Raw genomic sequence first — 13,455 nt, forward strand, 5'->3', positions numbered from 1 at the left:
ATATATATATATATATATATATATAGTTCGGCTACTATATTCTTATGAGTACGATCGTCCTCGTACTCATAAGTTCATTTTGATGATAGAACTTCCGAATCGACGATCCATACCGTTAAATATTATCTAGAGTATTTAAAACTTTTAGAAATTAAATTTTATAATTTTTTGACATCATTTGCCTTATGATCAAAAGGTCACAAAATTGTCAATTTTTAACAGCCGGTATGAGATACTTGCTAGTTTAACGGTGAAAAAGAATCGAAATAGATTGAATTTTTGATAGAAAATTCTATTCACTACATAAATAAAGATCAATAATTCCGATCTTAAATTTAAGGATCAGATCATCCATTTTTAGGATGTCATTCAATTTTAATCGTTCATTTTATACTCACTTGATGGACTTTATAATGATTTCGAAAATTTATGAAATTTATTTTCTAGAAGTTTCAAATACTCTAGATCATGTTTAACGGTGTGGATCGTTGATTCGAAAACTCCAACATCGAAAATAACTTATGAGTAGTAAGGTTTCTATACTCATAAGAGTATAGTAGCCCTACTCTCTGTCTCTCTCTCTCTCTCTATATATATATATATATTTATATAGTCTTTCTCTCTCAAAAAAAAAAAAATCATTTATCTAGTTAAACATTACAAAGATAGCGCATGCATATGTTGTTAGTAAAAGTAGTAATCTATACTCAAGCAGGATTTAACATAAGATCATTTAGTTGGAAATAGAGTTAATATCTAGATATATCAACGTACGTAGTCTAAGCGCTTTAGTTACATTTGCTTAAGATATCCTGTTTGGTTTAATTTGAGTATCCAAATTATAATGTTAATAGAATTGGTCGACATTACCTAGTTTGCGCCGGGTTTAATTGGAAGATGCCCAAGGCAACCGGATATAAGAGTAAATAAAGCTTTTAACATATATATGTTATATTTTAATTATCTAATATTGAATGGTTGAAAATTATATTTTGTTGTATAAAGTAGTAAAGACCAGCAAGTATTCTAGCTTTGGGCTTAAGCCTAAGTGAGATAATGTACAAATTTATATATATATATATATATATATATATATATATATATATATATATATATATATATATATATATATAGAGTGTGGAGCTACTATGCTATCGAAAATATAGAGATCTAATTTGATACTTTTGATTTTTTGATCTTTGGATCAAAAATTGTACGGTTGGAGTAATTGCAGTCCCCCCTAGGATTGAATGGTCCTCACAGGATAATAATATTAATTCAAAAGTTGAAAATAATTGAAGAAGCTGATTTAAGGGCAAAAAAGACGAAAGCACTAGATTCTCTATACTTTCGATAGCATAATAGCTCTATTATATATATATATATATATATATATATATATATATGGCCAATTTGCATAAAAAATTCACTTATTTTGGACTGTTGCAAAATCGGACCACCTTTTTCGTTTTTGCAGATTCGGTCCGCTTTTTCAGCAAACTGATCAAAATACCCTTATTACTTTTTTTCTTTCCTCTTTCTCTCTCCTCTTCGTTTCTGTCGTTTTTTTTTTCTCGCCGAAAAAAAAGAGGCGGATTGGACCGTCGCCTCCCTCCTCACCCTCCTTCTTCACCGTTGCCTCCCTCCTCACCCTCCTCTCCACCGCCCGCGACCCCTCCTCCTCTCCCCCGCCGCCGCCGCCGAGCCCACCCCCACCGTCGTCTCCGTCGCCGTCGCCGAGCCCACGGCCATGGCGGCGGCGGCCCCATGGCCGCCGTCACCGTCGTCTCCGTCGCCGAGCCCCTCGTCCGCCACCGCGGTCGTCGTCGCTGTCGGCGGCGCGGCGGAGGAAGAGGTTGCGGAGTTCGTCGCCGGCGGCTGGAGTGGAGCGACCCGGATTGGCGCCCGGCCGACGCCGTCGACGCGTCCGGCGTCGGCCTGCTGCACTCGGCCATCGCGCAAGGCCGGCCGGACCTCGTCCAGCTGCTGCTGGAGTTCGGCGCCGACGTCGAGCCCCCGGGCCGCGGGCCGACGACGCCGCTTGAGGCGTCGGCGGCGGCGGGGGAGGCGCTGATCGCGGGCTGCTCCTGGCGCGGGGCGCGCAGCCGCGGTGCGGGGCCGGGTCGGCGGCGGGGCCGATGCACGCAGCGGCGGCGGGCAGGCACGCGGGCGCGCTGCGGCTGCTTCTTCTTCTTCTTCATAGTGTAATGGTGCACCATTACACCATTAATGGTGTAATTTCATGGTGTAATGGTGTAATGGTGCACCATTAGTGTAATGGTGCACCATTGCACCATTACACCATTAATGGTGTAATGGTGCATCATTAATGGTGTAATGGTGCAATGGTGCACCATTACACCATTAATGGGGCGTGGGCTTGGCGACGGCAACGGAGACGATGGTGACGACGACGGAGACGACGATGGGGGTGACGAGGGCTCAGCAAGGGGAGTGACGAGGCGATTGGAGGGTGACGAGGCGGTCGGCAAGGGGCGGGACGTGGGCTCGGCGACGGCGACGGCGACGGAGACGACGGTGGGGGTGGGCTCGGCGGCGGCGGCGGGGGAGAGGAGGAGGGGCTCGGCGGCGGAGCTTCGCGTGAAGAGGGAGACGATCGGGGACTCCTCGACCTTGAGCTTGACGAGGAGCTTGCTCCGCCCCTGCAACTTCGGTGACGACACGGCGGCGGGTTCGGCTTGTAGAGGCGGAGGAGGAGGACGCGGAGCTTCGCGGCGGGCTTGAGGAGGGCGACGGGGAGGTGAGGAGGGGCTTGAGGAGGAGAGAGAAAGAGGAGAGAGAAAGAGGAGGCGAGACGACGGTGGGGGTGGGCTCGGCGGCGGCGGCGGGGGAGAGGAGGAGGGGTTCGGCTTGCGGAGGCGGAGGAGGGGCTCGGCGGCGGGCTCGAAAAAAGAACGAAAAAAAAAAAATAACGGAAGAAACGAAGAGGAGAGAGAAAGAGGAAAGAGAAAAAGTAATAAGGGTATTTTGGTCAGTTTACTAAAACAACGGACTGAATCTGTAAAAACGAAAAAAGTGACCCGATTTTGCAAAAGCCCAAAATAAGTGGATTTTTTATGCAAAAAGACCTATATATATATATATATATATTGCATCGTGTGCTGAGCTATGGGATTCCAGGTAAATTACACATAGATGGCTTCGTTTTCACCCATGATGATACCTGAGTAAAACAAAAGAAATGATCTATAAGCTAAAGGTCAAACTTATACTTAAAGATTTTGATGAAAATAAGCCATTAAAAAAATCCTTACGCAATTATGTTGCGCCAACTTCAAAATTCTGTTTTGAGGAAAGTTAATATAGTCCATGCTATTCCACTTCAAATGAACCAAAAATAGCGTGATACCTGCTTCGCTTACTTTTTTAGAAATAAACTTAGCTAAAAAAAGTAACTAGGCTTCAAACTTGAAATCTCATGTACCAACTATTAAGTTCTTCGCCATTTATACTAGGAACGGTCGGTGCAATAAATAAAGTTATTTACAAGGAAATAGACTTCGACTACCAACAGTTACTACTAATCTCGATTCAATAATATGAGACCACTACAACAGAATTAGATTATAGGGACACATGTTTGGGACACTTTTGAGTAAATGTTCCATTTATGCTAAAACTTAAAAAAAATATATGCTAATGCCTAAATATAAAGCCCAATCCAACTAAAAATAAAAGATTACTCTACTCAACCCACCACACCCAGTCCATTTGGCCCGATTACAAACAGAAAAGAAAAAAAAAAAGAAAAATCAATTGCCATCTTTTCTTCTCTCTTCACTCAATTTACTGAAATTCTAGACGAAAAGCCTTTTCTGTCATTCTCCTCCGCCACCGCAGCCAACGAGATAAAGTTTCGACGGTTGCTAAATGCTTAAATAAGTGTTCGTAAATTAGCAGCACTCTTTTAGGTTATAGCGACACTTTTTAACTGTCACTATATACCTAGCGACCCCACATATAGCAACACTTTTTAAAAGTGCCGGTAATTTTAGTTAGCAGTACTTTTTTGACATGTATCTATATTTAAAAGTGTCGCTATAGACCGTTTTTGTTGTAGTGGACCTGCCCAAAAATGAAAGCGGCCCCAACCCAATTCCAAGCTCGAGTCTGGCCGCAGTAAGAGTAGAGTTGGGCTCGGGCTCTGACCAAGTCCAGCCCGGTTTCTGTCTAACCATGTCTTGGGCATATATAATAGCTCATTTGCTTAATATTTTACAGCCTACTGCAGTGGTAACGATCACACCGAAATTGCGGAACCATATGGCGCACGACCTACCGTACTGCCAAACAGACTCTTATTAAGATCGAGCCATTACTACAGAGTTTTCTCGATTTACGATTTGAGAAAGAGTAATATGAAATTTTTATTTCAATATGTCTTGTGTTATTTTCTCAGTTTCAACCAAACACCACTGAATCTAGTAGAGTAAGAAATGATGGTAAAAAATACATGGATGGACTGCTAATCCCAAGATTGAGGTTTTTTTTTTTGATTTTTCATCATATCTTGAAGTTGGAACGAACAAAAGTTCCTTTTGAGGGTACGTACTTCCAGAAATAGATGCAGTGGAGACTGGATGGGGCATGTAGCTAGCTCTGAAAAAATTCTAGAATGTATTGATTATATTGGTGATTTGACATATTCAGCTAATTAAATAATTTTTTTAAATTTATTTGTCCTATCGTAATTATAAAAAATATTTTTATTGTACTCTTTTTTTTCAAATTAAAATATATGATTGACTTGTTATTGATGATGTGGTATAAGTGTGATACAATAGACTTCCTCGTAGTTCAAAGGATTGAAGCATACTAACAACTACTAAATAAAACCATTAAAACCCGTTAGGTGTATGTTGAGGCTCGATCATCTACCGCTATTAGACAAAATAGAGTTAGAGATAAAGCATATGATAGCAATATGTTTCTTTATTTTTCAATAGAATCATGAAAAATATATCATAATTGACATGCCGAATATGACTTAAAATGTATTGAAATAAATATGATATTTTTTTGTCATACTTTTTCACCACAAATAACACAATTTACCAACAATTTAAACAAATATCTGGAGCAAGAGTAATATTTTATATTCTAACAACTCATAACTATATATGGGATTTACCCTGGGATTTACCCCTAATTTTTTTTTCCTGTGAAAATAAACTCTCGACTCAAAACGTTTGAAAGGCTTAATAGGTGAGCGGCACTTTACATAGAAGAAAAATCACCCTCCTTTCTGATATGTTGTGAAATAATTATTTTCCCTACAAATTTCAAAAATAACTTTTTTACACTCAACAAACTTTTTGCATCTCGGGGCCTGGTTGCCCTACACTTACAGCTTAATTTACTATTCCAATGAATGATGCGGGTAGCGTGCTATCTCTTTCTCAAAAAAAAAAACAAACTTTTTGCATTTCTAGAAGATAACAATAGACATCCTCACTGGCAATTATCAGCCACACATTAATTATAGGGAAAAAAAAAAACCACCCATGAAAATGTGCGATATAGAGAACCACAAATTTGAGGCCCCAGCCACATTGATTAACAAAAATGTACCCATCTCCCCGATTATGTGATACATATCTAAATCTTGGCCACAAAATACTTAGGTTTAATTTAAAAGATGATGTAGCTCCCATAAATCGAGGAAATATTTAATTCAGCATAACTTACAAAAGTGGACCTATAACTAATTATGCATGACGGTAAGAAAAGAATCGTTTTGTCACTATATTAAACTATATATAATAGTTTCGTAAAGGAAAATATAGCAATGATGCCAAATAAGGACTTTGTAGCTAGTGAAGTTGATAATCCGAGCATATCATAATAATCACATGCCATACTCTAAACCCTAAATTAACCATATGAATAGTGGTTATGTTGAGTGAATCTGTACTTTCGTGCTAATAACATTTTAGGTCAAAAAAAATTACCTTTCGACGGGAAAGAAAAATTGCTGCGTCTATCTCTTTAGGGGGGATTCTACTGGATTACGCAGAGAAATATGGCTTAATTTGTATCTAAAAAATTGCAATTTGACGACAATATGAGAGCGAAAAATCTCTTATGTAAGTGTGCATTTTAACTAACTATTTACTCCTTTATTAACAAATATTGGCCTAACCTAGTGGTTGTTGTATGAAATCGTCCCCCTAAAGATCAGTATCGATCCAATAGACCCTTTTCAATTAATTCTTCCTTAAACTGATAAATTTTGTTGGTCTTTGGTTTATGATCCAAAATAAGTGTAATCCGGCATCCACCATATCCAGATCTTCTTTTTATTTTCTACAAGCCTTATCACCTTTTTTCACTAAAAAACGAAAAGATCAGTAAAATCTAAAGCCCGCGGATGGGGGTCCATAGTCTATAGATATTTTTTTGAAGAAACAGTATCATACTATCCGTCGTGTTAGTTGTTTTTTAAAAAATAAATTTAGCCAAAATTATAAAATACTTATATTTCGAGCTTGAGGCCTCGAATATATAGTTGAGTACTGTATCAAATGTTTTGACACTTACATTAGGATCGGTGGGTAAGGATTATGAATATTACATATTTTCTCTTCTTTTTGTGAGTTGGTGGGAAATATATATATATATATATATATATATATANTAAATTTAGCCAAAATTATAAAATACTTATATTTATATATATATATATATATATATATATATATATAGACAGTAACAACATTGCTCTTTACTATATGCATTTTAAGTATGACAGTGAACGTACGTGCGTCTTATATATTCATGCACAGAACAAATTAACCACGCGCGATAGCGTTAACAAGTCACAGTTGATTCGCACTTAAAACTGCATATAAATTAACGTGGCGCTCGAGAACAACAGTTGGAAAGGATCAAACCACAAACAGGACGAAAAAAACACCCGGGAGAAAGAAAAAAAAGAAAAATTGACGAGGGAACAGCGCACAGTGCGCATTGAGAGATCGAAAAAGGCTCGATCAGGACTCCGTTAAAAATAATTAACAAATTAAGCGAGAAGCAAATGCCTGCTCAAGGGCACTGGAACCCAGAGGGGACTCCCTTGCCGCAGTAGTTAAGGATGAGGGTGAGGTGAATGGGGAGGTTGAGCTGGATCCCAAGTATGTCGGCCTTTATCGCCGTGCAGAGGCAGACGGCGGCCTCGAGGTCGACGAGCCCTTCGAGCAGCGGGCAGCACGGCTCCCTGGGCGGCTTCCCGATCTTCGCGTTGATCACGTCCAGCACGTTCGCGCAGACGCCGAGCTTCAGCGTGTCGACGGGGCACCTACCGAACACGCTCGTCGGCGTCGGCGGCGTCGGCGTCCAGCAGTACGGCCCGCACGCGCTCGTCGCCGCGAAGAACAGAAGGATGAGCGCGAGACAGAGCGCAGAGGAAGACGAGGCCATAGCTCTAGAATTACTACTGGTAGTAAGTAAAACCAACTAATTAGTCCTAGTAGCAGCACTACCACATGCAGTTTGAGATGGGTTTAATTAAGGAGAACTCATATATATATATATATATATATATATATATATATAATAGTGAGAAAAGGTGGTGAGCTATTCCAGCTTGTAAGTTTTGGTGCAGTGCACTAGTGAGGACAAAATCGCTTTACTGGATTAACACATGGAGGGGATCACGTGGGAGTTTTAGGTATCGTTTGGTTCGGGGATAAGCAAAAAGTGGGTATTCCAGGGATAGGTATAAATTAAGTTATAAGCAGGGATTAGATCAATTTTGCGTTTGGATGAAAATTGGGTTATTCCTGGGAATAAGAAAAATAACGTTTGGTTAGGTAAGATGGAATAAGATTTAAAGTGGGTAATTATAAATAAAAATTAATAATATTATCACTTTTTTATTTATATTAGAATTTAAATTTTTATATTTTATATTTATATTTTAAAATTTAAAATTTTAACTTTTAAATTTCAAATTTTGAAATTAAAATTTAAAATTTAAAATCTCAAATTTTAAATTCAAAATTTAAATTTTAAATTTCTAACTTTAAATTTAAGATCAAATTTAAATTTGAAAAAAAATAAATTCAAATTTAAAATTTCAAAAATTTAAAATTTTAAAATTTAAATTTAAAATTTAAAATGTGGAATTTAAAATTATAAACTTTAATTTTGAGATTACAAATTTTAAATTTTAAATATAATTTATTATAATATTTTAAATTTTAAATTTATTTAAATTTTAAATTTTAATTTATTTTAATATTTAAATATAATTTATTATAAAATTTATTATAATATTTAAATATAAATAATATGTATTAATATAGCACAATTAATAATTTTATAATAAAAATAATGTATTATAATATATAATATATTATATTTATATAATTTAGTTTTAATTTATTTTATAATTTTAATTAAGTTTGAAATTAAGCATGGGAATAGCACTATTCCACCAAAATGGTGGAATAGTAAAAAACTTGCTATTCCGGAATAACCGGGAATAGCAAGCTTTGACCGGAATAAAATATTCCGGTAAAAATTGATCTCGTTTGGCGGAATAGCGGGGATAACTTTCGTTATCCCCGCTTATCCCCCGAACCAAACGGGGCCTTAGAGGACATAATATTCTTCTGTATGTCCAGTGTACACAAAATTTCTGCGCGAATATTAGCCGCTAGCTAGCTCGGCTTACTGGATTCGGTCTCGTGACGATACGATTGGTGGTGTGTATAAGTGTTTTCGTAAAATGTCTCCACCTGCAGGCGCGCGGTGGGTCGGAGGATCACATTAGGGTGATTTGGAGGCTTGCTAATCCGGTGGGCTACTTAAATACTGTGCATGGGACAGAGAAACATGCATGTACGCACGCAGGCGTTCGATTAATGTGCACAAGTTTCTTCTGCTAGTGTTGCCTCTTAACAGTCCGCTAGCTAATTAGTAATGGGTAAACTGATCAGCTGGCGCCTGGCTGAAAGTAGAATCCTGCTAACTACAAAAAGCAGTGCTAATTGTAAGGTAGAATCTGCATAACAAAATTTGTGTTAATTATATAGTACAAGCATTGCAGCTTTAGTGCCGCGCACACGCACACAGACACTCCTTCGTCGTCAAACAGATTCTTGGATAATAAAAATTTACAGCTAAGGCAGGTCACGATCGACATCGGTAATTAGCTTTGTTTACCTTTAACTCCACTTGATGTGTAGCGTAACCTTCACCCAAAATCTGGTTATATCCTGGAATTAATGGAAAAAATGCATGCCTAACCTAAAACCTAGCGGACTAACTATGAGCCTAGAAGGAATAAGGCTTGAGGTTCTGTTGATCAGATACGACACGCACATTGTGTCTCTTTTGCCTATTGAAAGGGGTGGCGTCGAAAGAGATTATTGCGTATTTGCATCCAACGGAAAGATCGTCTAACCAATCATAATAAATAATTTAATTAAATTATCTCTCCCTCAAAAGGCTGTCTCTTTCTATATATATATATATATATATATATATATATATATATATATATATATATATAATATTAATATTGAAAAAAAATAATTTTTATTTTTTTTAATTCCTTTGACGGATTTCTATGGCATGTCAAACCACTGGGCCAAGGGATTGACTCGGCCCAAAAGTGCGACCCAACCAACTCCGACGAGAAATGCGTCGGTCGTGCAAGGTGGCGGTGATCGGAGCCGGCGTTTCGGGGCTCGTCGCCGCGCGCGAGCTCCTCCGCGAGGGGCACGAGGTCGTCGTGTTCGAGAAATCGGGCCGGGTCGGTGGAACCTGGGCCTACGACCCCCGCTCCGACTCCGACCCGGTCGGGCTAGACCCGGCGCGCCGCGTGGTCCACGGGAGCCTCTACGCCTCGCTCCGCACCAACCTCCCGCGCCCGCTCATGGGCTTCTCCGACTACCCCCTCCTAGGCCGGAGCTTCGGCGACGCTAGGGCTTTCCCGGGGCACGAGGAGATGTTGGCGCTCCTCGAGGCGTTCGCGGGGGACGCCGGGGTCCCGGCCGCCGTGCGAGCGCGCACGGAGGCGGCGCGGGTGGCTCCGCGCCTCCGCGGCGGCGGCGGCGGCGCCGGCGCCGGGGAGGAGGAGTGGGTGGTGGAGTGGCGGAGGAGGGAGGAGGAGGATGGGGAGGTGGTGGAGGAGGGGGCGGAGGAGTTCGACGCGGTGGTGGTTTGCAACGGGCACCACACGGAGCCTAGGGTTCCGAGGATTCCGGGTGAGTGTCCTCTCGCCGCTCCTAATTAGGTTAATTAATCATGGATTGCTGTTACTCTGGGATAAAAACTCAAAAATGGATGTTGCAGGGATTGAGAGGTGGCCCGGGAAACAAATACATAGCCACAATTATCGCATCCCCGAACCATTTCGAGATCAGGTTACTCTCTTAACTTGCAGCTCTCATAGTATAATTTTGTCACAACTTGTGTTAAGATGCCCGTATCACTCGCTTCTAGGGATGGTAGAGAACAATTTGTGCAAATGCAGATACCTACAAAGCAATGAATTGCTAGAAATTCTCTAGTACTAATAATTGGTAATCTTGTTATTCTTTAGCACCGCACTTTCTTTTTGGTCGTGTTGTTCGAAATGTTGAGAACAAATAGATGCTAGTTGATGGCTGTTGTAGGTACGAAAATTTGGAACTTAGCATGCGAAAGAATTATCTGATAAAGAGTTGGATCGATGGATTGACTAAAGGACTACTGAGATAAACAAGTTTTAAGCTGCTCAAATTGACTATTTCTCGCACTTTAAAGGCGAGATCTACTAGCTGCGTCTGTTTACTGTTTTACGGCGTTAGATTCGAAATTAGTCACTTCTGAGTTTTAACTCCTGAACATTGGTGCAAAAGATGTTTGTGTGATACTTAATATGTGCTACATCTGATACTCATTTATGTGCCGAACTGCCTGCGCAAGACTATGTTTGTGCTCTGTTATAACTATCGATTATTTGGCATTTGTATTCGTTTTGCAGATTGTGGTTATTATTGGGATGGGATCCAGTGCCCAAGATATCTCTAAAGAAATATCACATGTAGCAAAAGAAATCCACCTAGCGTCAAGATCTACAGATGTTATAATTGGAAAGCTAGATGGCCATGATAATATCTGGCAACACTCTATGGTAAATAATCATCCTGGAGTTCTTATAATTATTTTTTATTCACCTGCATCCTCACATGCTGCTTAAGCCCAAATATCTTTAAGACTCCAGTTTACTGGAGATATCCATGTGGTTGAACCTGGGAAGTGATGGGTTTGATTGGGTTGGGCTTCGTCTGCAGTTCAACTTCGGCCCGAGGCGTAACATCCCTAACATAGGCATATACTGGTCTTTTGGTAAGGCTCCAGTGTGCTGGGCTTCTTTTGTCATCCTTCTTAAACAAAATTCTAGCCTATTCCTGACCTGAAAATGGGGGCTCTAATCGGGCAAGGGTATTCAAGTTTGCTTTTCGATGCCAACAGTTTGGTGATAGAAATATATAACAAGATTTAAATCTGAAATTAAGACAACATCTTGTGTTTAATTTACTCTTTAACAGGTCAGTTGTGTACACGAAGATGGCGTGGTAGACTTTGACGACGGTTCATCGCTATGTGCGGATGTCATCTTTTACTGTACAGGGTTTGTGGCTTATTTTTCCATCCAAATGGGTGCTCTTCATCACACAAGAAGCTTCATATAACGCATCCACATTTTCTTACTACCTGTGTTCCATAACCTTTGCCTCTTTACTCTCTGAGTCCACACTGATCATTCCTAGCAGGTATAAGTACCATTTCCCTTTCCTTGAACTAGATGAGATCAACATTGACGACAGCCGAGTTGGGCCTCTCTATAAGCATATTTTTCCTCCAAAACTAGCCCCATGGCTCTCTTTTGTGGGGTTACCTTATAAGGTAGATTGCTAGGTTTACACAAGTTGTGATTTTACATGATAGCAGTAACTACTTGTTTCGCCTCTCTCTTACAGGGCATCGTTTACTTTGATCAGCTTTTGAAGATGGAAGATTAATATATACTAAAATTAGTTGATCTATTTACGTCATAATTGAGGTTTTTTTTTTTTTTTTTACTGTTCGTATTAGGCTATTATTTTTCTGATGATAGAGTTGCAATGTAAGTGGATTGCACGTATTTTATCAAACAAACTTGCTTTACCATCAGAAACAGACATGATGGCATCTGTTCTCGAACATTATCGCCGAATGGAAGAGGCCGGGATGCCAAAACACCACACTCATTCGCTTCTGTCGAACCAGGTCTCACCTACTGTTTTGTGTCTTTTAACATAAATTGTATTCAATTAGTTACATACGTTCCCCTTCAAAAATGTGAATGTTCAAGTATGCCCTTCAAAAACTTGATTTCTGGCAAATATATATCTTGTTATGCAGGGATATTTATGCACCAGTCCCATAAATACATTAGCTAACCAGATTGAATTTATTCGTTGTCCAACAGGCCGACTACCTGAACTGGCTGTCTTGTGAGGTTGGAATGCCTCCAGTAGAGGAATGGAGATTTCGCATGTACGACAGAGCGATCATGCGCATTCATTCTCGTGATGATAAGTGTAGAGACAATTGGGATGCCGACCCTTCGATCTAGCGAGCTCAATTCACCTTTCAAGGGCTCCTCCTATGTCCTATCATGTGAAAATGCTTAGCCATTGATCGTTTATAACTAACAAGCAAATCGAAGCATTCCTCTGTTGCATTATGGGGATAAACAGTTGCTTATTTTCTCCAGCAAAAAAGTAGAGATATTGTTGAGATATGGCTAGCTAGCTAGATCCATCATCACTATGGTACGTACCTGAGAAGAGTTTAATCAGATGTAAATTATTCAGAGCAATTTAGTGTAAACATGGAAAAGGTATAATAATTATATTAACGCTCAGCGTAAGCATGCTTATCGAATTGCCTAATAAGAGATCAGGATTTCTTAGTTTCCTTCTTCTTTTTTTTTTTGGTGATGTGACATGTGCTATTGGTATTAGCAAGCGAAGGTCAAGGTAGCAAACCAAATCCTGGAGATAACTTATCCAATCAGCTAATTTTTTATCCTGATGTAGAAAACAAGATAGCCACACTTAATGTTGAATGCACAGAAATTTCGCTCGCTCGCGTGATGGATGCATCCTAAAGTTGCAGGGTCCATGCGAGAATAAAAAAAAGAAGGGATATAAAATTGACAATGCAACAAACTAAACACCAATACATCATCATCAGCAGCATTATATATACAATGTGTGTGTAAATTCGCTGCGGTTACCATATGGTCGGTCAAATGCGACCATTGATGATGTTTAAATCCTACTTTGTGTTAATGCGACCCCATGGTCTAGAGATGAGTCAACCAATTAGGATTACGAGAGCCACACAAAAAGAAATTAACTTCTCGATCTTGACTCTTGAGCTCGCTCGTTA

The 13,455-nt window shown here is 39.7% G+C and overlaps 2 protein-coding genes across 4 annotated transcripts; one reads left to right on the plus strand and one right to left on the minus strand.

The window, feature by feature from the left end:
* LOC109707622 (14 kDa proline-rich protein DC2.15-like) lies at positions 6,846-7,532 on the minus strand. Its single transcript, XM_020229032.1, has one exon. The coding sequence runs from the start codon at positions 7,438-7,440 to the stop codon at positions 7,066-7,068; it is 375 nt and encodes a 124-aa protein (XP_020084621.1). The 5' UTR covers positions 7,441-7,532; the 3' UTR covers positions 6,846-7,065.
* LOC109707620 (flavin-containing monooxygenase FMO GS-OX-like 4) lies at positions 9,556-12,978 on the plus strand. 3 transcript variants are annotated; one of them, XR_002215551.1, is made up of 7 exons: positions 9,556-10,235; positions 10,324-10,394; positions 10,997-11,146; positions 11,565-11,647; positions 11,790-11,922; positions 12,191-12,285; positions 12,488-12,629. XR_002215551.1 is itself a non-coding variant. In XM_020229030.1 (7 exons), exons 1-6 carry the CDS (start codon positions 9,668-9,670, stop codon positions 12,036-12,038), a joined length of 1,047 nt encoding a protein of 348 aa, XP_020084619.1. In that variant the 5' UTR covers positions 9,556-9,667; the 3' UTR covers positions 12,039-12,079; positions 12,191-12,285. The 3 variants fall into 3 exon arrangements, 2 of the variants coding, with proteins under 2 accessions (XP_020084619.1, XP_020084618.1); XM_020229030.1 differs by lacking the exon at positions 12,488-12,629 and adding an exon at positions 11,997-12,079; XM_020229029.1 differs by having other exon boundaries at positions 9,560-10,235; positions 12,112-12,285; positions 12,488-12,978.

Source organism: Ananas comosus, linkage group 3 (genome assembly GCF_001540865.1).
Source record: "Ananas comosus cultivar F153 linkage group 3, ASM154086v1, whole genome shotgun sequence".
Taxonomy (NCBI): domain Eukaryota; kingdom Viridiplantae; phylum Streptophyta; class Magnoliopsida; order Poales; family Bromeliaceae; genus Ananas; species Ananas comosus.